Genomic DNA, 27,649 nt, shown 5'->3' with positions numbered 1-27,649 from the left:
CATCTGTGGTTCACAGTACCACCAGGAACTGTGTGGTAGCACAGTGCTACCAAATCATAGAAACCCCACAGTACAGAAAGAGGCCATTTGGCCCATCGAGTCTGCACCAGCTACAATCCCACTCAGACCCTACCTCCCTATCCCTACATATTTACCCATTAATCCCTCTAACCTACACATCTCAGGACACTAAGGGCAATTTTTAGCATGGTCAATCGACCTAACCCACACATCTTTGGACTGTGGGAGGAAACCGGAGCACTTGGAAGAAACCCACGCAGACATGAGGAGAATGTGCAAACTCCGTACAGACAGTGACCCGAGCCAAGAATCGAACCCAGGTCCCTGGAGCTGTGAAGCAGCAGTGCTAACCACTGTGCTACCGTGCCGCCCAGGTATAAAAACAGGTATTAAATACCTGTTGGACTTTAACCTGGTGTTGTGAGACTTCTTACTGAAATTTACCATCCAGGGTCTGGGAGTTAGTCTGGATGGAGAACTCAACTGTGCCAGCATCATAAAAACCATGGCTACCCCAGCAGGTCAGAGAACGTCGGGGGTGAACTGAGAAAGACCTGAAAACAGGAACATGGATTGTGATGTACAATTAACCCATGCCCATTCATCCTGCCAGAAACAGGACAGTAAATTCACGTTGCCTGCTGATTTCTATAATTGCTGCATGCAGCCAGTACTAGCTGCTCTGTTTACTGGCTGCACACATCAGCAGGGGGCTCGATACTGTGAATCACTCACATTACTTAGAGGGGACCCTGCACCTCTTCAAGCCCTGTGGCGGCTGGAAGAGGTATCTGGAAGTTAATTGAATTTGATGATTTTTGTTATTATGTCACATCCCACAAGACAGCGAGGACCGAGGCTCCCTGCTAACGAACTAGAGGCCTTGACACAAAGGAGAGCAGAGATTGCAAAGAGGGGACGTGACCCCCATCAAGAGCCAGTGGAAAGAAGCAGCGACGGGAGTCATTGGCAGTAAACAGCACCAAGAATGTGATTTCAGCGCAGGGAGAAGTTTAATGATCTGACACAAAGTGCAATCGTCAAATGGCATATCCCACCAACTACACTAATGGCCCCAATTCACAGCAATGTGTCACCCACCCACAACAATCCCTATCACTCAGCGCACAACCCTTCACCGTGGCTAATCCATCTAAACCAACACATTGTGGGACACACATTGTAAGGTTTACCTCTTCCTCACGCATTTAGCATTTATCACTAGTCTTACACACGCAACTCACAGCTCAGGTACACTGGCAGCTATTCGACCATGACATCCGTGTCCGCGTGGAGCACTTTGAAGAACACTCACGGTCACGCTTCATTCTTTCTTGCAAAAGGTGGCACATGACAGAAGGCAGCAGGAAAGGACTGGAGAAGGGCAAAGTGCACCTGCACTTTTTAACCACCCCCACCCTCCAATGCCCCCATGGAGGAGAGGGGCTATGGCCATTGATGGACCTGGAGAGATTGATGACGAGGATGTCTTTGTCCTCTCTTCCCCGCCCCCGCACCTCCTCATCCCACACTCTCTCTGATTGATAAGTAGCAGCGGATGAAGGTGCACATTTTACCTGAGGCCATGTCACCTTGTTGGATTGCAGTCTGCCTGAAGGCGTGCCGACTCGAATTCCTTTACCAAGATGGTGGTTTGTTGCAAGTTCCGGTCATCAGCTGGCTTCAGGATAACTCACCCTTAACAATGATGTCACTGCGCAGGCCAGAGTGGGAGAGCAAGGCAGTATGTGGCCCTTTTGAAGGCTTGAAGAAAGTTGATGTTATAATAAAAATATCAGAGAACTCTCTTACGCAAATGGCAAATAGCCACACTATTAGGCAGGTGGCTGTAACAAGTGAAGATGGTATCAGCGATAATTTATCATAGAATCTCTACAGTGCAGACGGAGGCCATTCAACCCATCAAGTCTGCACCAACCCTTACCTAGGTTTACCATGTACCCCACATGTTTGCCCCATTAATCCCCCTAATCTACACATCTTGGGGCACGAAGAGTCAATTTACAATGGCCAATCAACCTAAGATCATAAATCCTACAGTGCAGAGAAAGGCCATTCGGCTCATCCGGTCTGCACCAACCACAATTCCACCCAGGCACTATCCCCATAACCCCATGCATTTACCTCAGCCAGTCTCCCTGACACTAAGGGCAGTTTTAGAATGGCCAATCCACCTAACCCACACATCTTTTGGACAGTGGGAGGAAACCGGAGCACCTGGAGGAAACCCACGCAGACACAGGGAGAATGTGCAAACTCCACACAGACCCAAGCCAGGAATTGAACTCGGGTCCCTAGGGCACTGTGAGGCAGCAGTGCTAACAATAGTGCCACCGTGCCGCTCATGGATAATGGGAACAAGATAACTTCAGCACAAAGATGCTGGTGGATTTACTTCTTCCCTCAGGCATTATCTGAAAGGTATCAGATGTTTGGACTTTTATTTTGGACGAGCTGGGGGTGTAATACACATGGAAGCTATTTGCAATGCTGAAGACTCTCCAACTCACTAAAGAACAGATCCCACTGGCCATTCAGCCCATCGCTATTTGTGGACTTTACCCAAGCTGGCACAGGCTTGAATTTCCCTTTGACGCACAGAGCTCTGCAGCACCAAGTACCAAAGATGATGACTTCCCCAAAGATATCAGTAGGATTGTGTATTTTTTTTAACTCGAACATAGAAAAGTACTTTCCCTCGAGATGCTCCTCCCTTTAAAGGAAATTTTACCTTTACTCCACACACCTCTGTGATTTTTCCATCCTTGTCTTTGTGTCAGTTGAGAAGAATGTCATAATCACGGCGGAAATGCTCGACTCGACTGATCTCGAATAGTCCAGAATCACTGCATAAACATTGTTTCCGTGCCAATGTTCCATCCCATGGGCAAGAACAGGCGATGAGTTGCTTTCAATATTTAAATAAGATTGAATATTCTGTGTGTAGCACCTGCATTGTGTGTAGAATACTGATAGATTCTAACTGTTCAGGTTTTTTTAAATTCATCTGTGGGACATGGGTGTCGCTGGCTGGGCCAACATCTATTGCCCATCACTAGTTGCCCAAGGGCAGTTGAGAGTCAACCACGTTGCTGTGTCTCTGAAGTCAGATGTAGGCCAGACCAGGTAAGGATAGCAGATTTCCTTCCCTAAAGGGCATTAGTGAACCAGATGGGTTTTTCTGACAATGGTAATCAGTAGATTCTTAATTTCTTTTAAATTGAATTCAAATTCCACCAACCGCGGTATTCCCCAGAACATTAGCTGAGTTTCTGGATTAATAGTCTAGCGATAATACCACTAGACCATTGTCTCCCCAGGTATCTGTTACCCTAAATTATTTTCTACACTGTGACGTTGGAGGAGACTGTGGGGAGGGGTGGGGGGTGGGGGCGGGGGGGCCGGGTGAGTTGGGAGTAGGCTCTAGGTTAGTTCTCTGGACACCGCCCCATCTCTGCACTTCCACTTAAGTGTGAGTTATGAGCAGGCAAGGAGGGAAGGTTCGAATAACTCCATTAATCTTCCGCTCCTCATTTAACTGTTACAGGAGTTCTTTTCCTCTCAAGGGAGGATGTTTGGTCGAAGTATTACTCATTGCGTGTTGAGGTTTAGGAGAATTGCTCAGACAGGTTTACTTAGGTTAAAAAAAGGACAAGGTAAGTTTATTGAAACTATTCCCCAAGCTAAGCAACCCTCAACAGTGGTCATGTGGACACATTCATCCCTCGGGTCCCATACACGTGCAAGTACAGATGGTACAGTAAAAGGATAAGCTTATCAGGATGGGGAAAAAATAGAGTATATATGGGGTAAGAGATGGGGTGGGGGGATGCATCTGAACTGAGGAGGACCCAGAAGGAAAGAGTAGAAACTTATATTTGTACTGAGCTACGATAAAGGGGAGATGATGGCCTAGTGGTATTATCACTAGCCTATTGAAAGAGGAACTCAACTCATGTTCTGGGGATCCAGTTTGAATCCCACCGCGGCAGATGGTGAAATTTGAATTCAATGAAAAATATTTGGAATTAAGAATATACTGGTCATGAAACCATTGTCAATTGTTGTAAAAACCCATCTGATTCACTAATATCCTTTAAGGAAGGAAATCTGCCATCCTTACCCAGTCTGGCCTACATGTGACTCCAGAGCCACAGCAACATAGTTGACTCTCAACTGCCCTCAGGCATGGGCAACAAATGCTGGCCCGGCCAGCGGTGCACACATCCCATCAATGAATAAAGCAAAACAGTTGTGAATCCCAGAATGGTTTTCGTTGCCTGATTTAACATCCATCTGTTAAACACTTGACATGGGAGAATCCTTGAAATACCTTGCTGGCTGTATATTCTAGAGCAGCTTTATTAGTTCATGGCTGCTGCAGTTATTGTTTCAGATCAGGTCACTGAATCTTGATGCCTTATCTCAGAAACATTGACAAAGTCTCTGCAAGGTGTGAATGGTCAGGAAATGGGGTCTTTCACATTCCCCAGGGGTTGACTGTCTATCTTAATTCCATCTTTGTGGAATGTGAAATGATGTTTCGCCTCAGTCCACCTGGGCTGTTTCTTTTATCCGAGAGACAATCGCCTATGCAGGTTTAAAATCCAATTTGTGGAAAAGAGATCCGAAATCATAAACTTCAAAGAAAAACACAAATGCTGAAGACAAGTGTAAGGAATAGTTCGGAATAATGGGTAGAGGAAGAGAGTCTGAAAAGAGGCAGAAACAGAAGAAAGCTCGACGGCAAAAGGCAAGGAAGGAAATAGAAAGAGAGAATGAAGTTAGACAGATAATTTTGGGGCAATTAGATGTCAATAATGGAATTAAATTATTTAAACAATGTTATTAACCATGATAAACAGGGTGGTGGGGTGGTACAGTGGTCAGCACTGCTGCCTCACAGTGCCAGGGATCCCGGTTCGATTCCGGGCTTGAGTGACTGTGCAGAGTCTGCACATTCTCCCCGTGTCTGCGTGGGTTTCCTCCGGGTGTTCCAGTTTCCTCCCACAGTCCGAAAGACGTGCTGGTTAGGTGCATTGGCCATGCTAAACTTTCCTTCAGTGTACCCAAACAGGCGCTGGACTGTGGCGACTAGGGGATTTTCATAGTAACTTCATTGCAGTGTTAATGTAAGCCTACACTAATAAATGAACTTAGAGGTGAGCAGCATTGTAATGGGAGCACTCAGGTAGAACTATCAAATCAACTCTGTGATTATGTTTTTTTAATTCATTTGTGGGACATGGGTGTCACTGGCTGGCCAGCATTTATTGCCCATCCCTCGTTGCCCTTGTTCAGAGGGCAGTTAAGAGTCAACCACATTGCTGTGTCTCTGGAGTCATATGTAGGCCAGACCAGCAAAGGAAAACAAATTTTCTTCCCTGAAGGAAGTGAACCAGCCAGTGACACACATGTCCCACAAATGAATAAAAAAGATGGGTTTTTATGACAATTGATGATGGACTTTTAATTCCAGATTTTTATTGAATGCAAATTTCACCAACTGGGATTTGAGCCGGGGTCCCCAGATCTTGCCCTGGATCTAATGGACTAGTGACAATATCACGACGCCATTGCCTCCCCAAGAACTACACTGTTCCCATCAGAGAGTAACAGACAGAATAGATGTGAAAGGGGTGTTTTAATTGAGTTTTGATTGATGAAGTAGTTGGAAGAGGATGCTCCAGGAGTCTTCAAGTGCAGTGTACTCCTTGCTGTTGATGCGTGCTACCTCATGTTGATGCAAAATGCATCAACAGGTCATTAAAATGAGCTAACAGTCAACACATGCTACCAAGGTGATAACATGTATTTTTATCTTGTTGCTCTAATATTTCATTGCCGTGGTTCACCAGAAGTTTGTTTTTATTCCTATGTTACAACGGTGACTTCAACTTCATTGGCTATAAACACCCTTGGGATCCCCTGAGACTGTAAAAGGTGCTAAAGAAATGCAAATCCATTGCACTTCTTACTTTACACAGCCCTATTCTCACAACGTGGCACAGTGGTTAACACTACTGCCTCACAGCACCAAGGACCCAGGTTCAATCCCGGGCTTGGGTCACTCTCTGTGTGGAGTTTGCACATTCTCCCCATTTCTGCGTGGGTTTCCTCCCACACTCCAAAGATTTGCGGATTAGGTGGATTGGCCATGCTAAATTCCCCTCTAGTGTCAGAGGAATTAGCAGGGTAAATATGTGGGGTTGTGGGAATAGGGCCTGGGTGGGATTGTGGTCTGTGCAAACTCAATGGGCCGAATGGTCTCCTTCTGCACTGTAGGGATTCTATGATGTGTGTCAGCATACTTGGGGAATAAAGAACCCAATGGGGGGGAGGGGGCCAGACTTAAAGAAACAAATCTGATGTGGGGAGACAGGGAAATAATTCTCCACACTATGGAGGGAATTTCCCATCTGGGTGTGGTGTGGGGGGGTTGGTGCAAACCATGAAAAGGTCCATTGACTCTGGGATTTTACGGTTTTGGGATGAGTGCAGCCAGAAAGTCCCACCCAACAAGTATTTGGAGTCTGGAATACACTGCCTGGAAGTGTGGTGGAGGCAGGTTGAATCGAGGTATCTGAGGGGGCATTAGATGATTATTTGGATGGAAACAGTAGGCCAGGGCATGGGGTAAAGGTGGGGGACTAAATCAAAACGCTGGTTTGCATCCATGAGGGGTCAAATGGCCTCCTTATGCGCCATAACAACTCTGTGATTCTGTGCACAATATGTGCACGCAGCAGGAATATATCGGAACACTGAAAGATGGCCTGAGTGTGGAGAGGAGGGAAGAGCCTGCAGCCTATCTAACATGCTCTGCCACTCAAATTAACAGCCAAATGCACCTTCATCTTTCAGTATCGATGCCCACATCCTTCTGGAGCCCTTTCCCCGATTCTTTCCTGGAGTGTGTTGTTGGCAAAGCCAACAAAAATAAATTGTTGCTCGAGGGTAACTGGAACTCCTTATATGTCAGAGTATTTTTGCAAAAAGGGAGTTGGATTCTGAGTGATCTTTTGGAAAATTCGAATGCGAGTTTACCACATTCCCTCCAACTACTAACAGTGCCATGTCCACAAAGTACTGCGATACATTTGTTAGGCAGGAGTTGTCTTTCATGAGAACCTAATAGTTTGGATTTATTGCCTTCATTCTTGCTGGTCTTGGAAAGCTCTCTTCATGTTAAAGTTCAATGTTGTTCACACCACAGATGTCACGCTCACAGGTCCACGGTTCTCCATCATTTGTGATATTGGGGTGGGAGGTGGTGCATGGGCGCACTCCAACTTGGCCCCAGTATTCCCTCTAATCACAAGTGGAACTCCCACATCCTCGGCATCGTTGAAGTTGCCTCCAAGAATGTGTGGCTTTCAAACACTCTCATCCCCCTCGACAACCCTGAGTGTGCTGCAAAGCTCATTTCCATTCAGATTTCAATCTTGTGTCTCTGTTGTAATCCTAGGCTCTTGTGGCGCTGCTCCTTCATGAGGTGAGTGGAGAGGTAGGTTTCACAAACACAGTGTACATAGACAAAGACACAATTGTAAGATAATGGTTGGATGCGAGTCTCAATTGAGTTTGTGTCATTATATGCCCTGTTCATGAACAGAACTCCCACTTACCTGATGAAGGGGCAGTGCTCTGAATGCTAGTGGTTTGTGCTACCAAATAAACCTGTTGGACTTCAACCTGGAATTGTAAGTCTTCTTACTGTGGAGATACAGGACAGAACAAGGCACCTTTACCACAGGGACAGAAGAGAAGATTAATGGACATCCTGCCCAGATTAGTCTTGAGATCTTCTAGAAGGCTCAACCAAAAAAACCATAACTCCTACCAGATACTGACAGTGGTACCTCAGCCACCAGGCCTCATATGGAAGCCCCTTCTGAAGAATCCCCCTGAAACCCACCTCTTTGCCCAAGTATCTGGTCAGCCTTCTGAATAATGCAGGGCAGCACGGTGGCACAGTGGTTAGTGCTACTACCTCAACCTTGGGTCACTGTCTGTGTGTAGTTTGCATGTTCTCCCTGTGTCTACATGAGTTTCTTCCAGGTGCTCCAGTTTCCTCCCATAATCTGATTAGGTGCGTTGGCCATACTAAATTCTCCCTCATGTATCCGAACAGATGTCGGAGTATGGTGACTTGGGGAATTTCACAGCAACTTCATTGCAGTGTTAATGTAAGCATTATTACAAATAAATAAATTTTAAATATGTGGGATTACGGGGTAGGACCTGGCTGGGATTGTTATTGGTACAGGCTCGATGGGCTGAATGGCCTCTTTCTGCACTGTCGGGATTCTATGATGCTATTCTATTAATAACAGCATCTTTGATTTGGCAACCATTTTTCCTGAATCATGTCTCTGCAAAGTACCTTGAGATGCTATTGCATATGTGAAAGGTGCCGTTTAAATGCAAGTTGGCGTTGTTGTCACACCTGGTTCTGATCCTTTCCCCATTTGTGATTCTGAAAGTCCTCTTCCTCTTCCTCCTCCTCCTTCTCCTTATTGTGCCTTGCTTCTTGCCCCCATTCTCCACCCTGTTTTGTTGTGTGGCGTTCTGGCTGGTGAGTGACGACTGGGGGATTGGCTGGGGTGGCTACAGACAGATTTAAAAACTGGCTTCAGATCATTGACATATCAGAATCATAGAATCCTACAATGTGGAAGGAGGCCATTCAGCCCATTGAGTCTGTACCGACCACCATCTCATCCAAGCCCTATTCCCATAACCCAACATATTTACCCAGATTAAATGGATTGGCCATGCTAGATTGTCCCTTAGTGTCAGGGGGACTAGCTAGGGTAAGTGCATGTGGTTATGGGGATAGGGCCCGGATGGGATTGTGGTGGGTGCAGACTCGATGGGCTGAATGGCCTCCTTCTGCACTGTAGGATTCTGATTCTAAACAGCTGGCACTAGGGTCAATTTAGCATGGCCAATCTACCTAACCTGTATATCTTTTCACTGTGGGAGGAAACTGGAGCACCTGGAGGAAACCCACGCAGACACGGGGAGAACGTGCAAACAGACGGTGACCCAAGCCGGGATTCGAACCCAGGTCTCTGATGCTGTGAGGCAGCAGTGCTAACCACCGTGCCACCGTGCCGCCCCAATCCTGCTGGTGCAGACACGACCGACCAAATGTCCAGCTTCTGCGCCGTGACAATTCTGCAATTCTTCTTCTTGACATTTCTTCTTTGAAGATAATTGCATGCCACATCTGCACATATAAATGTTAGAAGGATCTGCTCGCAGAGAATTGTTTCTTTTTAATTTACAAAGGACAAATCTTATTCATAAAATTTGTAAAAGTACATTACATGGCAGTTCAAATTTGACATGAAACACAACACGATTGTTTCTTTCGAGATAGTACATGGCACTCTGAGCTGCCTCACTACACTTCCAATAGATGTTATATTTACAACATACATTTATATTGCATGTTGCATGCAGCCTGAGACGCCACATACGGGGCTCTAGGTCTTTACTGTATAGCTGCAGGTGAACACCGAACTGTGTGTGCCCTCTCCCACTGTGCTTGAGCCTGTCAGAGAACCCTGCTCATTAGCTGGGCAACAATACGGTGAGTGGCAAGTTAAAGTAAAGTTAAAAGTTTATTTTTCAGTGTCACAAGTAGGTTTACGTTAATGCTGCGATGATGTTACTGTGAGAGTCAGAATGCTCAGCACTGGCCAGTTCCAGTCTATTAGTCACACTCCCAGCTGCACCAGAGATCCAGCGCTCCGTCTGTGCAAACCCCCAAAGGTACAGTTTGTGATACCCCACTGGAGTGTCAAATGGTCAAAGCGCAGATTAAAGAGAGCACCCAAAATAGGTCCACGCAGACACAGGGAGAACGTACACACTCCACACAGACAGTGACCCAAGGCAGGAATCAAACCCGGGTCCCTGTTGCAGTGCTCACCACTGTGTCACCTTGCTACCCTGTTAGAATCATAGAATCCTACAGTGCAGAAAGACGCCCTTCGGCCCATCAAGTCTGCACCAAACACAATCCCACCCAGGCCCTACCCCCATATCCCTACATATTATACCCACTAATCCCTCTAACCTATGCATCCCTGGACACTAAGGGGCAATTTCTTAGCATGGCCAATCAACCTAACCCGCACATCTTTGGACTGTGGGAGGAAACTGGAGTACCCGGAGGAAACCCACGCAGACACGAGGAGAATGTGCAAACTCCACACAGACAATGACCCAAGGCAGGAATCGAACCCGGGTCCCTGTCGCTGTGAGACAGCAGTGCTTACAACTGTGTCACTGAGCTACCCTGTTAAGAGTGACATGTGAGTGTATCGTATTGTACACAATCATTGTGCTGGGCGGGCTGTATGTTCCCATGGTTCTCTTTGAGTTCTCTTTCATTTCAAACTGTTTCTTGACATTTGAAAACCATCAGTATGTAAGCGTTGTCCTCACTATCAAGCTGCTTAGTCTGTGGGAGCTTGCTGTGTGTAAATTGGCTGCTGTGATTCCTCCGGCAGCGACATCCCAGAATGTACTTAATTAGCTCCGGGATGTCCAGACATCTGAAAAACATTCAATAAAGTCAAAGTTCTATAGTCTAAAGAACGCTCCGCATGCCCACTGAACAGCTAATCGATGTAACACTAACAGAAAATGCTGGAAAAATCTCAGCAGGTCTGACAGCATCTGTGGAGACAGAATAGTTTCAAGGATGGAGGACTTTTTGTCAGAACTCTGTTCTCTCTCCACAGATGCTGTCAGACCTGCTGAGATTTCCCAGCTCTTCCTTTTTTTGTTTCAGATTCCTACATCTGCAATAATTTGCTTTTATTTTAGCCGATCAATGCTCTTGGCTGCTTGCTGCAGCATGGTTTAATGAGTCATGCAAAACATTTTCAGAGTTAGGAAATAACATGGGTTGCAGGAGTACTTTATTGTACCGTTTGCTTTTACTTATAAAATACTTTTATTGAGTGCCACACCCAGCCAAACAGTTTGATGTGGTAATAAATCATTTGTGATTCCAATCTCCAATGTCCATGAAGAATCGCCTCTGTTTGTTCTCTGAGGCGGCACAGTGTTAGCACTGCTGCCTTACAGCACCAGGGACCCGGGTTCGATTCCTGGCTTGGGTCACTGTCTGCGTGGAGTCTGCACATTCTCACCATGTCTGTTTGCGTTTCCTCCAGGTGCTCTATGTTCCTCCCACAGTCTGAAAGACATTACTCAGTTAATGGTAGGGTGTTGGGGAGAGTTATAGATCTAGGTGTACAGGTTCATAGCTCATTGAAAGTGGAGTCACAAGTGGACAGAATGGTGAAGAAGGCATTCGGCATGCTTGGTTCCATTGGTCAGAACATTAAATACACGAGTTGGGGCACCTTGATGAAGTTGTACAAGGCATTAGTAAGGCTACACTTGGAATACTGTATGCAATTCTGGTCACCCTATTATAGAAAGGATATTATTAAACTAGAAAGAGTGCAGAAAAGATTTACTCGGATGCTACTGGGACTTGATGGTTTGAGTTATTAGGAGAGGCTGGATAGACTGGGATTTTTTTCTCTGGAGCATAGGAGGCTGATGGGTGATCTTATAGAGGTCTATCAAACAATGAGGGGCACAGATCAGCTGGATAGTCAATATATTTTCCCGAATGTAGGGGAATCTAAAACTAGGAGGCATAGGTTTAAGGTGAGAGAGGGGAGATATAAAAGGTCCAGAGGGGCAATTTTTTCACACAGAGGGTGGTTAGTGTCTGGAACTGTAGTAGAGGCGGGTACAATTTTGTCTTTTAAAAAGCATTCAGACAGTTACTTGGCTATCAAGGGCAAAACGCGGGCAATTGGGACTAGCCTAGTTGTGAAAAAAAGGCATGGACAAGTTGGGCCAAAGGGCCTGTTTCCATGCTGTAAATCTCTATGACTGTAGGACTTGCTGGTTAGGTGCATTGGCCATGCCGAATTCTCCCTCAAACAGACGCCGGAGTTTGGAGACTATTGTGTAAATTCATTGCAGTGTTAATGTAAGCCTACTTGTGACACTAATAAATAAACTTAAAACTGAGTTAGGGTTAGATGATCAACTCAGAGGTGCGACACAACCATCTGTGTAGAACTTTATACATCAGGAATGGAGGTCAGAGAGGCCAGTGGACCTAATACACTCTACCCCGTTGAGTTTCTGCTCCTAAAGCACTGAAAAACCAGTACTCCCCACCCACCCCCTCCCCAAGCTAGAAGCTCAAATCCATCTCTCAGGGAGTCAAATGGGGAGCAAAGGGAAGGTGGAGTTAAGGCTGAAAATCAGTCATAGAATTATTGAACCCCTACAGTGCAGATTGAGGCCATTCGGTCCATCGAGTCTGTACTGACTGCCCAACAGACATCTTACCCAGGCCCACTCCTGTGCCCTATTCCCAAATCCCCACTCATTTACCACAGCCAATCCATCCAACTTATACATCTTCGGACACTAACGGGCAATATAGCATGGCCAATCCATCAAATCTGTACATCTTTGGAGTGGGTGCAGAAACCGGAGCACCCAGAGGAAACTCATGCAGACACGGGGAGAATGTGCAAACTCCACACAGTGACTCAAGGCTGGAATCGAACCCAGGTCCCTGGTGCTGTGAGGCAGCAGCACTAACCACTATGCCACCCGTGCCACCATGATTGTATTGAATGACAGAGCAGGCTTGAGGGGCTGAGTGGTCTACTCCTGCTCAGATTTCTTACTTTTTTAACCTGTGCTCCATCCATCTGACAGTCCAGTGGGGTGTCACAAAGTGTACCTTTGCAGGTTTGCACAGACAGAGAGCTGGATCCCTGGTGTGACCAATAGATTGGAACTGGCCAGTGCTGAACAGTTTGAATTCTAACTCGAGACTGAGGTTTCTCAAAGTTTTGTCCTGAAACTTTCTAGGTGGCTACTTATGTCTGCCTGAAAGTTAAACACATTGAGGAGAATCCTGGAGGGGGCATCACTCATTCAAAGAAGCTGAATCAAGAGATCAAAAGCATTTGTTCTTATCCTGGCACTGTGATACTCCAGTGTCACCTTCCCCTTTCCTCTTCTGGAGATGCTGCCTCCTGCCCTGGGGATGCTTTTACAGGGACCAGTAACCCTCCAATTTAAAGATCTCATGTATGATCCTAGAGAATGAGTGCTGACAGGTTATTTGACTGTGGAGGCATCGTGGCTGAGCTTGATCCTGCATTTTCCAAAAGGCAATAGGGTGTCATGGTGGCACAGTGGTTAGCACTGCTGCCTCACAATGCCATGGGCCCGGGTTTAATGTGACCCGGTCTGGGTCATTGTCTGTGCGGAGTCTGCATATTCTCCCCGTGTCTGCATGGGTTTCCACCAGATGCTCCGGTTTCCTCCCATAGTCTGGAAGATGTGCTGGTTCGGTGCATTGGCAAAGCTAAATTCCCTATCAGTGTAACAGAATAGGTGCTGGAGTGGAGACTAGGGGATTTTCACAGTAACTTCATTGCAGTGTTAATGTAAGCCTTACTTGTGATAATAAATAAACTTAACCTAGAAACTTTGGCTCATTTCGCTCTCTCTCTGTGTTCCCCGGCCCAGGATACAGTGGGTCAGTCTGCATTGAGACTATTGCTTCATTAGCTCAGCTCAGCTAACTCACAGTGCTAATCAGTGCTTTGATGAACTGGGTCAGCACACCTTTCCCAAAACAAATCTACCAACATTTGCTTAGTTTTCCTTACGATCACTATCATTAATTTAATCAACTAGTTAGAATTTCAGGAACCACCCACCTCCTCCCCCCCATACACACACAAACACACACATGGATTTCCAGCTCTCAGGGTTGTATAGCATTCTTCCTTGCAGTGCTAGGGACCTGGGTTCAATTTGGGCTTGGGTCACTGCCTGTGTGGAGTTTGTACATTCTCCCTATGTCTGCATGGGTTTCCTCCGGGTGCTCTGGTTTCCTCCCACAGTCCAAAGATGTGCAGGATAGGTTGATTGGCTATGCTAAATTGCTTCTTTGTGTCAGGATGACCAGCAGGGTAAATATGTGGCGTTACAGGGATAGGGACTGGGTGGGATTGTTCTCAGTGCATGTTTGATTGGCCGAATGGCCTCTATCTGCCTGTAGGGATTCTATGCTGCACAATGCCAGGGACCCAGGTTCAATTCCAGCCTTGGGTAACTGTCTATGTGGAGTTTGGATATTCTCTCCGTGTCTGCATGGATTTCTTCCAGGTGCTCCAGTTTCCTCCCACAGTCCAAAAATGCATGGGTTAGGTTAATTGGCTATGCTAAATTGACCCTTAGTGTCAGGGAGATTAACAAGGTAAATAGGTGGGGTTACAGAGATGGGTTATTTGGTAGTTGTACTTGCACATGTTGTTGGGGGCTGGGCACCCATCTTCCCCCTCCTGTGGGCACCTATCCAACCACCCACCCCCACGCCCATACACACTCGCTTACACACTGGACCAACTATAGAAATCAAAAAATGTTGCAAAAAATTTATGGCAGCATCTGTGAAGAGAGAAACAGAGTTAACACTTTGAGTGGCATAGGGGTTAGCATTGCTACTTCCTAGCTCCAGGGATCTGGGTTCAATTCCAGCCTTGGGTCACTGTCTGTGTGGAGTTTGCACCTTCTCCCCGAGTCTGCGTGGGTTTCCTCCCATGGTCCAAAGATGTGCAGGTTAGGGGGATTGGCTATGCCAAACTGCCCCTTAGTGTCAGGGGGATTAGCAAGGGTAAGATATGTAGTATTTTGGGGATAGAGCCTGGGTGGGATTGTTGTCGGGGCTGACCCGATGGGCCAAACGGCCCCCTTCTGCACTGTAGGGATTGTATGATTGTAGGAGTCTTCGTCAAAAATGATTGGGCTCAGCTGTGATGCTGCCTGCAGTCCAACAGCTTGTCATGTCGCCAGGGCTAAATAGTTGAGAAGCTAATTTGGGGGGGAGGCTTTCGGGGCAGGAAGAAGAAAAATGAACACAAAATATTTCAAGTATTTCGTTTTTGAAATTGCACGAAAAAATCTACAAGAGTGTCTAAAAATCCTAACCTCCCTTCAAAGCGGGGTGGGGGTGGGATTTGGAGAAATGTATCTTTCTGTGAGATTATAGTTAATGATACTCAAAGCAAGCCGAAAGATCGGGGAGGAGGAGGAGGAGGAGGGGGGGGAGGGGGGGGTGCTGCTGGTGGTTTATTGGTGAGCGAGGAAGTAACATTTCCTTACGGACCATAAGTGGTGAAGTAAGAGTTAATTTTCCAGGAAGAGAGAGAGACACAGTGTATGTGTGTGTGTGTGTGTGTGTTACAGAGAGAGAGAAAAATCTCCAGTATTGATAAATCGGCTTAAAACCCCAGAAATAGTGTTGTGGACAGGGAGGGGTGGCCCCCTCCAGGATTTGGACACATCCACTGTGTTTAAATAAAAATCCTGACAGTGAGGGGAAGGGCTGGGAGTGGGAGAGGTTTTTTTTACAACATCTCCCAGTCAGTGTGTGTCTACCAAAAAAAAACCCCTCGCCGCTGGGCAATGAGAATGGAATAGAATTCACATCTCGGAGATCCCAGATTGGCAACTGTATTTGGGGCTTTTTTTTAAACCAGGAATATCTTTCAAACTCCCATCAACTGGGCTTGATTTTCTTTCGAGGCAATGTGATGATATTGAGGGTTCTCTGGTTTTCAAGTGTGTGTGTGTGAGTGTGCTGTTGGTAGTGCGGGTCTGTTCTCTTTCGGATGAGGGTTTGCCGGTGCTGTGTGCTGGATGGCGCATCTTACCCAGCTCCTTCTGAACCCCAAGTATAACAACCACCGACAATGAACAGAAAGAGCGTTTACCACCTCTCCCTCCTCCTGCATCATCTGGTGGACATTACTCTCGGTGAGTTGAACACTGATAATATTTGTTACACTTTTTATGCAGCATGTTTATGGCATAGACAGACACAGAGGAGGGAAAAGTCTTTAGCAGCAGGAGAATGCACGCGTTTTATTATCGGGATATTTATCAGTGCATAATCCCCAATTTGTCTTTAACCAACTCCCATCAATTTGCTGTTCGGTCCAAGCACTTTTACACGGTCCTTAAGTTCCGTGTAATTTATATTATCCGTGCATGATGGATTCCAATTGTTTTAATGAGGACCTGACATGTACTAACTGTAAATTATTTTGTTATTAGAGCGTCTCACTGTAGCCCTCTGCTTATTTAGACCCCCAAATGGGAGTGCTGTCTCATCTGAACGGATTAAAATGGAATCAGTGTGGGTTTTTAAAAAGCCAAATCGCTGGGAGATTGGGAGGAGGGTTTTTTCAAATTCTTATGTTGGATCATTTTTATCCTGGGACTTTTCACTAGTCTGGAATTTCTGTCTCAGAGGAATCTCTGAGAGGTAAAGCTCATTGTTCCCTTCCCATTCATTCGCCTGCTCCCTTCTTTACACCCTCACTGTAATGTTTCATATTTGTCTTGGAACTTTTGTTTTATTTTTGCCTCATGCAGCCTGTAGCTGCCCGAGAGAATGAGATCTGGTGTGAGGGAAGCAAAGAGACTTCAAGTCTCCATCTCTTTCTCCATCTCTCTGTGGAACTGTCCATTTGGCCAACTCCTTGAAGATGGAGTGTGCTAAATGAAGGGGCTAGGAAGAATGCCTGTGCCCACTTTGTCTAGAGTTGTGTCCCTTCCCCCTCGCTCCAAATCTGACCCCTTCCTCCTCACTCCACATCTATCTCCTCACCCCTGAGTTGTATCCCTTCCCCCAACTCCAAATCTGATCCCCCGAGTGCTTCCCTTCCCCTCACCCTCGTCGTTTCCCTTCCCCCTCACTCCAAATCTAATCCCCCTCCCCAAGTTGCATCCATTCACTCCAGATCTGATCCTACTCCCCCGAGTGTGTCCCTTCTGCCTCACTCTACATCTATCCCCTCGCCCCCCCCCCCCCCCAAGTGTGTCTGTTCTGCATCACTCTATATCTATCTCCTCATCCCCGAGTGTGTCCCTTCCCCTCTCACTCCAACATCTATCCCTCACTCTCCAGTTTTGTCCTTTCCCCCCTCACTCCAAATCCAATTCCACCGCCCCCCCCGAGTGTGTTCCTTCCTCCTCACTCCACATCATCTATCCCCTCACCTTTTGAGTTGTGTCCTGTTTCCCCTCACTCTGTCCCTTCCCCTCACTCCGAATCTGACTACCACCCCCCCCCCCCCCCCAAGCTGTGTCCCTTCCCCTCACTCTGAATTTGACTCCCCCCAAGTTGTTTGCCTTCCCCCTCACTCCACATCTATCCCCTCCCCTCAGAGTTGGTGTGCCTTTGCCCTCATGCCAGGTCTGACCTCTGCCCACCTTCTCCCATTCACCCCTACGTGTGATTGTGCTGCTGTCTGGTGCAAGTTGACTTCAAGAAATGGGCCTTCCTTAAGCCCAGCCATTTTACTGATTTTGTTAATGTTTATTGGAGGTGATTGCCCAGGACAGCAACCCTTGGTGTTGGCATTTTAGATCTTACACCAAGGAGAAAGAAGCACCAGCGTTTGGCATGAAGCATCCCAAACCTGGCCTTGCCAAGGCAGGTGGAGTTAGGGGACTTTCTGCCTTGGGATTTCTGCCACTCAAATCACTAAGGGTTACCGTAGTGTTGGTGTGTGTGCCATAGCCAGGCTATCATCTGTGCCTCAGTGGGCAGAGCTCTCATCTCCACGCCTGATGGTGGTGGGTTCAAATCCCACTTCAGAGACATGGACAAATAACTTAGGCTGATGTGTGGGAGTGCTACATAGATGGAGTTTTAAATTTTATTTATTAGTGTCACGAGTAGGCATATATTAACACTGCACTGAAGTCACTGTGAAAATCCCCTAGTCGCCACACTCCGGCGCCTGTTCGGGTACACTGAGGGAGAATTTAGCTTGGCCAATACGCCTAACCAGCACGTCTTTTGGACTGTGGGAGGAAACCAGACAGAGCACCTGGAGGAAACCCGTGCAAACATGGGGAGAATGTGTAAACTCCACCCTACAGTGAGCCAAGCTGGGAATTGAACCCAGGTCCCTGGCACTGAGAGGCAGCAGTGCTAATCACTGTGCCACCATGGAGATGATGTCTTTTGATGAGATGTTAAACAGACACCCCAGCTGCTCCCTCAAGCTGATGTAAAATTTTATACAGCAACGTTTTGAATGGGATCAGCGGAGGTCAGCCTGGTTTTTCCTGTTGGAATTTCTCAAACGTCGCTAAGTAAGGAGGTTATCAGGTCATTTACCTCACTGCTATTTATGGGAGCATGCTGTGCAAATTGGCAGCCATCTCACTTCATCTTAGAACAGTGGCCACACTTTGAAAGCACTTGGCTGGCTATGAAGCAACTTGAGACTTTTGAACTCTAGAAATGCAAATCCTTATTTTCAACCTGATTTGCTCATTAGAAGTTCAGCATAAAACCCTCCAACTCTGCATCTTCGAAGCTCCTTCGCTCCCAGCTCAAAAGAGCACCCTCTACTGTCCCGGAGACACATTGCTGTCTCTGACACAGGGCTTCCCCTGTGCTGAGGCTGACGGCTTGCAGCTAACTTAGAGACCATTGTTTCTTGCAGACGGGTTTGTAGAAGCTGCTCAAACTTCACGTACGACTCCTTTACAGACAAATAACACCATTGCTGAACCACACTGAATGCCTCACTGGCTCTGCAGAATTGAATGTTCCCTGATTATCTCTTAGACTGAAAGTGCAGTTATATTCCCTGTCAAAATAACTAACTATTCTGTGAGGTAGATGACTCTTAGTGAAGTCACTGGAGGGTAAGGAATGGGAAATGGCCGACAATTGCAGCACGGTGACACAGTGGTTAGCACTGCTGCCTCACAGTGCCACAGATTCCCGGCTTGGGTCACTGTCTGTGTGGAGTCTGCATGTTCTCCCCATGTCTGCATGGGTTTCCTCCCATAGCCCGAGATGTGTGGGTTAAGTTGGTTGGCCACGCAAAATTGCCCTTTAGCGTCGGGGACCAGCAGGGTAAATATGTGATATTATGGTGATATGCCCTGGGTGGGATTGTGGTTGGTCCAGACTCGATCGGTCAAATGACCTCCCCTGACCATTTTTTCCCAATGCCAACATTTGCTTTGTTCTCCTTGCAATTACTATTATTAATTTAGTCAACAAGTTATAATTTCAGGAACCCGCCACATATGGATTCCCAGTTGTTTGGGAAGGATAGCACTGCTATCTCACAGTGCCAGGGACCCCAGGTTCAATTCCCGGCTGTGTGGAGTTAGCATGTTCTCCCCGTGTCTGCGTGGGCTTCCTCTGGGTGTGCCAGTTTCCTCCCATAGTCTGAAGATATGTGGGTTAGTTTGATTGGCCGTGCTAAATTGCCTCTTAGTTTTGGGGGGATTAGCAGAGTAAATACTTGGGTTTAGAGGGATAGAGCCTGGGTGCGATTGTTGGTGCAGACTCGATGGGCCAAATGGCCTCCTTCCGCAGTGTAGGGATTCTGCGGTTATATGTTCAGCCAACAACCCAAACAGCTTAAAAATAACACATTTTTATAGCTTTGACATGGGTATTTAGCTAAACAGCAAAGGAATATCTTAAACTAATAGTACTCTGCCTTAAATATGTTCTTCTTTAAGTAGCTTGGTTTTTGATAGATTATTTTCCTTCTGTGCATTGGACATGTCTTAAACCCTCCTCTATCTAACTCCCAGCAACCTGATTACTTTTAAAAGATGCAGCTAATGTCACAGGACTGAATTCAAGATGATTGACAACTTGGTTATTCTATATTTTTTGAAAAAACCTCACACTGGTTGATCTTGGATACAAGAATGAAAAGTGTAATTTTAAAACTGCGCTTACCCATGGCTAATGGGACTCTGCAGCTTCGAGCTCGGGCTTTACATCTAACTTACAATTGCTGCATTGTTTAGGATGTTTGGCTTTGGAAAGGGACTAATGGACGGCACGGTGGTACAGTGGTTAGCAAACTGCTGCCTCCCTGCACCAGGGACCCGGGTTCGATTCCCGGCTTGGGTCACTGTTTGTACGAAGTCTGCATGTTCTCCTCGTCTCTGTGTAGGTTTGCTCTGATTTCCTCCCACGCTCCAAAGATGTGCATGTTAGGTGGATTGGCCATGGTAAATTGTCCCTTCGTGTCAGGGGATTAGTTAGAATAAATGCATGGGGTTATGGGTGGGATTGTGGTTGGTGCAGATTTGATGGGCTAAATGGTTTCCTCCTGCACTGTAGGATTCTATGACAGTCTTGTTTCCTTTTTGGCAATCTTCCAGAGATATGGAAGGATCCCTCTCTTTCCCCCTTCTGCCTGGGGAGAGGGCATCTTCAAATACACTTGTTGCAGGAACATGATAACAATGAATTCAACAGGTTGAGGGCTCTATAGGAAATGGGTGGGATTGAAGGATGCAGTGTCAATATAATTATCCCCAGCAGAGTCATAGGGGTTTAAAGCATGGAAACAGGCCCTTTGGTCTAACTTGCTTACGCCGCCCACTTTTTACCATTTAAGCTAGTCCCAATTGTCCATATTTGGCCCATATCCCTCTGTACCCATTGTACCCATGTAACTGTCTAAATGCTTCTTAAAAGACAAAATTGTACCTGCCTCTACTGCTACATCTGGCAGCTTGTTCCAGACCCTCACCACCCTCTGTGTGAACAAATTGCCCCTTTCACTCTCCCCTTTCACTTAAACCTATGCCCTCTAGTTTTAGACTCCCCTACCTTTGTGAAATGATGTTGACTATCTAGCCGACCTATGCCCCTCATTAGTTTATTGACCTCTATTTGATCACCCCTAAGCCTCCTACACTGCAGGAAACAAAGTCCCAGTCTGTCCAGCCTCTCCTATAACTCAATCCATCAAATCCCGGCAACCTCCTAGTAAATATTTTCTGCACGCTTTCTAGTTTAATAATATCCTTTCTATAATAGGGTGACCAGAATGTTATGCACAACCATCAATGCTACCCACTCTCGCACGTCTGTTGTTGGAGGGAGTATAGTCAAAGCCATCCAGTTACCAAAGGCGACTAACTCCATGCATGCCATCTTGGCCACGGGTCAATGAAATGGGAAGGCGATGGGGAAGTCTTGGCCAGGAACAGTTTAAATAAATTATCTGTCACTTCCAGCCACTGGCAGCATCGTGGGATCTTGCTGATCGCGGTAGCCAGGAGTGGCACTGCCAGATGTTCCATCTGCCAGCTTGGCAGGAATTGCCACCTCCTGTGCCTGTCGAGCTAGGCAGAGGAAGTCTCTGACGCGGAGGAGTGCAGCTGCTGAGTTGGTGCCTGGGCTGCCTCTCTCCTCTGTTCGGGGTTTGAATATTTCCTTCCTTGAGGAAGACTGAGGTTTGTCGGTGCAGAATTGCCACTCAAAGGAGATAGGCTAGGAGCAAAGTCCGTGTAAATATTCATGCCTCGTTGCAACGAATGGATCAAGCTGTGAACTCTGTTCTTGGCAAAACTATCTTTTAATTTGCAATCGGGGATTGAAATAGAATGCGTTTGAATTCGTCTGCCTCATGCTTTTCTCCCATTCATTCCTGAGACCATTCACTGTTGGCGGGAAGCCAGGCTGTTCCTGCCTCCAGCACCTGACACCATTTGGTCTTGTGGTGTGAGTGATGACGTCTCAATCTCATAACCTCGTTTTGTTTTGTTGTCCATCCCTTGATCCAGAGGTGTAGCGACCACTACATCCCAAGCTGAGATACCTTAACTCGGGTAGACTGGATGATCAAACCTGGGGATTGTTCTGCTCTCTGTGTAGCTCAGTGTTGAGGCGAACCTGAAGAGCTCTGGGCAGTCAAAGGCAAGTACAGTAAGAAGTCTCACAACACCAGGTTAAAGTGCAACAGGTTTATTTGTAGCAAACGCCACAAGCTTTCGGAGCTGGCTGTTCCTTCGTCAGGTGGGTGGGAGTTCTGATCAGTCAAAGTTAAAGCAGAAGTGTAAGACCATAAGACATAGGAGTACAAGTAGGCCATTCAGTCCATCAAGTCTGCTCTACCATCCAACAAGATCATGACCGATTTGATATAATCCTCAACTCTGCTTTCCCACCTTATCCCCATGACCCTCGATTCGCTTATTAACTAAACAGTAGCCTAGATGTGAACCTGTAGGAGGGGGTCTCCCTGTGAGCTTATTTACATGGCACAGTGGTTAGCATTACTGCCTCACAGCACCAGGGACCTGGGTTCAATCCCGGCCTCGGGTCACTGTCTGTGTGGAGCTTGCACATTCTCCTCGTGTCTATGTGGGTTTCCTCTGGGTGCCCAGTTTCCTCCGCAGTCCAAAGATGTCCAGGTTAGGTGGAGTGGCCATGCTAAATAGACTCTAGCACCAGGGGGATTAGCAGGGTAAATGTATGGGGTTGCGGGAATAGGGCCTGGATGGGATTGAGGTGGGTACAGACTTGATGGGCTGAATGGCCTCCTTTTATACTGGAGGGAGTCTGATTTTATGACCTCAGGGAGAGGGGCAATGACCTGGCAGTGCCCCTGGCACTGATCTTTGGCACAAATGTCAAACTGGCAACATCAACCTGTGCCACGGGGTGAGCTACAGTGGGAGTCTCACGGCGTGGATTCATTTGGATGTGGTGGTGGTTGGGTGCGGACGGGGGAACAGAGGATGCCAGTGATACCCTTTGGGAGTGGGGGAGGTGCAGGCAGAAGATGCCAGTGGTCGGATTGGGGGGCATGCGGGGGGTGGTGAGAATGCTGATCATCGGGGAGAGGGAGAAGGGGCCAATGATCAGTAGGGTTGGGGGGGGGGGGATGCCAGAGAATTGCTCTCTCTGATCAGGGAGGGTGGGGAGAGGGGCCCTGAGATCCCTGAGGTTTGGCTAGGGGGAGGTCCTGATTGGAGGGCCCTTTAAAGATGGCGCCCTGATATCTGAGCAGCCGCTCTTTAAGTAGACTGGGGCTCTACTCATTGGTATTCAGAAGAAAAAGGGGGGATCTTATAGAAACATTTCAGATTATGAATGGGATAGATAAGATAGAAGCAGGGAGGTTGTTTCCACTGGTGGGTGAAACTAGAACTAAGAGGCATGGCCTCAAAATAAGGGGGAGCAGATTTAGGACTGAGTTGAGGAGGAACAACTTCAGACTAAGGACTGTGAATCTGTGGAATTCCCTGCCCAACCTCATTGAATGTCATTAAGGCAAAGATAGATAAATGTTTGACCAGAAAAGGAATTAAGGGTTGTGGTGAGCAGGCGGGTAAGTGGAGCTGAGTCCACAAAAAGATCAACCGTGATCTTATCGAATGGTGGAGCCAGATGGTCTATTCCTGCTCCTCGTTCTTATGTTCTTGTGAGTTGAGCACCCCCTGCGTGACAGCTTGATGTTTTTGGCAGTTGTAAGTTCTAGAGAGAAAGCCGGATGGTTTCGCTGAAGGGAAACATGCTGGTTTGCTCGCAGCAAGTAATGTTGCCATTTTTTTGGTAAGACTTTGCCCAATGTATCCGGCTGCTAACTGCTTGTGGGAGATAGTAGCGTGTAAAATAGCTACTGCGTTTCCAACCACACTTCAAAAGAACTCGCTGAGGGGTATTGTGAACGACATTCTGTAAAAACAGATTGTTAAAGATTTAGTTGAAGACTGTGTCCCTACAATAAGTTTTCCTGCAAACCATAATAGTGTTTTGTTACTGAGAATGAAATGTTAAAGGTATAAAGATCACAGGATGTGATCTTGGTGGCTATATTGCAGTTACACCCAGGGTTTACTCTGCCATTGGTGGGTTATAGAATCATAGAACCCTACAATGCAGAAAGAGGCCCTTCGGCCCATCGAGTCTGCACAGACCACAATCCCACCAAGGCCCTATCCCCACATCTCTACATATTTTACCCGCTAATCCCTGTAACCTAAGCATCTCAGGACACTAATTTTAAGGCAATTTTAGCATGGCCAATCTACCTAACCCGCACATCTTTGGACTGTGGGTGAAAACCGGAGGAAACCCACGCAGACAGGAGGAGAAAGTCACCCAAGCCAGGATTCAAACCCAGGTCTCTGGAGCTGTGAAGTAGCAGTGCTGACCACTGTGCTACCGTGCTGCCATTTTGTGGGTTCGTGACGTGACACATGAGTACCCACACCACCAGGCATGTTTTGGGCACATGCCCATCCCACTTGCTGCTGGGAGCTTCGTCATCCTTCCTCTGGACCTGTTCCACCAAACCCGTGGCTGTTCCATTGTATAATGGATACATATCACAACAAAAGGTACATAGTCTGAGATAGGTGAAGTTCAGGCCATGGAGAAGCTCAGTAAGAAATTTCAGTTTCAGTTTAGAATCCTCTGCATGTGGTGGCACAGTGGTTAGCATCGCTGCCTCATAGCACCAGGGACTGGGTTCAATTCCCATCCTCAGGTCACTATCTGTGCAGAACTACATGTTCTCCCTGTGTCTGCATGGGTTTCCTCCGGGTGCTCTGGTTTCCTCCTACACTACAAAGGTGTGTGTGTTAGATGGATTAGCCATGTTAAAATTGCCCTTTACTGTCCCAAGGTATGTAAATTTGATGGATTAACCATGGTGAATGTGTGGGGTTATAGGGATAGGACAGGGGAGAGGATCTAGTTAATACACTCTGTCGGAGAGTCAGTGTAGACTCGATGGGCCAAATGGCCTCTTCTGCACTGTAGGGATTCTATGATTCAGGCCTTTTATTTAAGTCATTCTGCCAGAATCCTATGGGTATGAAAGCAGGAGTAAGTTTACCAGAGTAAATCTGTGTCGATATGGGTTAAGCCCAAAGTTCTTTCTATTCCAGTGACGTTTACAGTTCTTCTGAATGGCGCACTTCCAAATGCTGACAAAACCTCAGGAAGTCCCTGAGCTAACTTGTGAAAGACATCGTCCGTTATTCAAAGGAGCATCATGCCATCACTGAAAGCCTCGCTTCAGCACTTGTGAATGTAATCTAGGTTGACACCAGTGTCACATTGCGAGAATGCCTCTTTGTCTTCCTACAAGGAACTAAACTGAGGTCCCATCCAAGTTCATTTTCCCGGCGAAAGGCCCCCACAGTACTCTCTGAGGAGTGACCTGGTCCTACCAGTGCACTAGCCAACATTATTCCCTTACTCAGCTGTGCGATCATACCACAAGGTGGTGGCCTAGTGGTATTATCACTAGGCTATTAATCCAGAAGCTCAGCTAATGTTCTGGGGACCCGGGTTCGAATCCCACCATGGTAGATGGTGGAATTTGACTTCAATTTAAAAAAAAACCTGGAATTAAGTATCTACTGATGACCATGAAACCATTGCTGATTGTCAGGAAAAACCCATCTGGTTCACTAATGTCCTTTAGGGAAGGAAATCTGCCATCCTTACCCGGTCTGGTCTACATGTGGCTCCAGAGCCACAGCAATGTAGTTGACACACGACTGTCCTCGGGCGACTGAGGATGGACAATAAATGCTGGCCAGTCAGTGATGCCCATGTCCCACAAATGAATAAAAGGAAGACAGCAGGTCAATTGATCTGTTCACCTCAGTGCTGCTTGCATTGGATCTTGCTGTGCACAAATGGCTGCCACAACCACACTCAAAAAGAACAGTCACGCCTCAAAACAAGTGAGGTGAAGTGACTATTTGAGAGACATAATAATTCACTGTATAAATTTCGCTAAATGAGTTGTTTTAAGGAAAAGTGTGTTCTTTTGATTCCAAATATTGGACAAATTTTACTTGTTAATATTTGACAATAGCGCTTGATAGAAACTCATTTACATGAAGATTTGTTTCTGATAAAAGGATAGTGTAGGTGGTTTGGCTGTGTGTCACAACAGTGTCTTTTAATCGCTGGAAACTATCTTTAAACCAATGCCAGTGTAGCTGTGTTTGGTAGGGAGTTGGGGGCGTTGGGAGGGGGTGACTAAGTGGCACTCTGCAGTTCGTTCACCCGTGGGGCCTGTCCCAGAGCCAAAAGTGGATGTAAATCTCCTGTTGCTGAACGATAGCACCGTGCTGGGACAGCCTCTTTCATCCAGCTGAGTCAGATGGATCTGGACGATAAGGCGGCTTCTGAACAGGACTGAGAGGCACTCGATGTTAGAATTAAAACATTATCTTTCCACTCAAGGTGCATGGATTTGAAGCGCTGCCCGGAACAATCTCCTCCCTGCCACAGGCACGGGCCAGTGCAGGATATGACTGCACCATCCTTTCATTGCTGACAGCTGAATTGAAATCCAGGCTTGGCTGGGCAGATAAGATCTGCCTTTGATAGACTGAGCTGCAGACTGGGCCCCGCCGCCTGCTCAATGCTAAGCTTAGAGCTCAATTCCAAGTCAGATGAAGATGATGAAAATCACCCCTCTTTGAGGGAAGACCGCATGGCGCTTGATGACAGAAATAATGTCCTTAGGAATCCGGTAAAATGACTGAAATAAAAGACCTGAATCATTGAATCCCTACCGTGCAGAAGAGGCCATTCGGCCCATTGAAGCACAGTCTGTCATCTTCATGGGCTGGCTTCAAATGCAGCCCATTACCCAGGAGTCAAGTCTTCTTGATGTAGCTTTATATTCATAATGATCATCGGGTTGCTGACAGGTACACTGTATTGCTTCCGCTTGATTTTCTGTTGGGTTTCCCGAACAGGCATGGAAAACCCAAACTTACCACCAGCAGGTCTGGAGGAGAATGCTGGTATGGTGGTGATGTTACTGGAGTAGCGTGAGGAGGTCTGGAACTAGGAGCAGGAGTCGGCCATCCAACCCCTCGAGCCTGTTCCTGACATTCAATACAATCGTGGCAGATCTCACCTCGGCCTCAACTCCACTTTCCTGCCCCTTCTCCCATAACCTTTAACCTATTGCTAATTCAAAATCTGTCCCTGCTTTCTTAAATTTACTCCAAGTCCTGGCGGCCACCACCACACCCTAGTGAATTCCACAGACTAATGACACTTTGAAAGAAGTATTTTCTCCTCGTCTCTGTTTTAAATCTGCTACTCCTTATTCTAAACCATGACCTCTTGTTTTAGATTGCCCCACAAGAGACAACATCCTCTCCACATCGACTTTGTCAATACTCCTTATCATTTGCACACCTCTATTCCATCTCTTCTCATTCTTCTAAACTCTAAAGAGTATAGGCCTAAACTACCCCATCTCACTTTATAAGTCAACCATCCCGTGTGGTGGCACAGTGGTTAGCACTGCTGCCTCAGTGCCAGGGACCCGTGTTCGATTCCTGCCTGGGGTCACTGCCTGTGCAGAGTCTGCACATTCTCCCCATGTCTGTGTGGGTTTTCTCTGGTTTCCTCCCACAGTCTGAAAGATGTGTGGGTTAGGTTGACTGGCCATGCTAAATTGCCCCTTAGTGTCAAAGGGACTAGCAGGATAAATATATGGAGTCACGGGGAAAGGACCTGGGTGCGATTTGTTGTTAGTGCAGGCTCGATGGGCTGAATGGCTTCCTCCTGTAGTGTAGGGATTCTATGATCTCTGGAATCAATCTAATGAACCTCCTCTGAACTGCCTCCAATACAACTACATCTTTCCTCAATGTAGAGGGGACCAAAACTGCACACGATATTCTC

At 46.8% G+C, this 27,649-nt stretch overlaps 1 protein-coding gene across 1 annotated transcript in view; it reads left to right on the top strand.

Moving 5' to 3' along the window:
• Nucleotides 1–15,419: 15,419 nt before the first annotated feature.
• LOC145360085 (immunoglobulin superfamily member 21-like) overlaps nt 15,420–27,649 on the top strand; it is a 299,512-nt gene continuing 287,282 nt past the window's right edge. Inside the window, exon 1 of the mRNA XM_080215033.1 lies at nt 15,420–15,939. Coding sequence (XP_080071159.1) covers nt 15,876–15,939 — 64 coding nt within the window. The 5' untranslated portion in view covers nt 15,420–15,875. The remainder of the gene's footprint in view (nt 15,940–27,649) is intronic.

This window comes from Carcharhinus amblyrhynchos, chromosome 30, assembly GCF_965287045.1.
Source record: "Carcharhinus amblyrhynchos chromosome 30, sCarAmb.v2.hapA, whole genome shotgun sequence".
In the NCBI taxonomy this organism is placed as follows: Eukaryota; Metazoa; Chordata; class Chondrichthyes; order Carcharhiniformes; family Carcharhinidae; genus Carcharhinus; species Carcharhinus amblyrhynchos.
The sequence above is the reverse complement of the archived record's forward strand: the minus strand, read 5'-3'. Positions and strand labels throughout refer to the sequence as shown.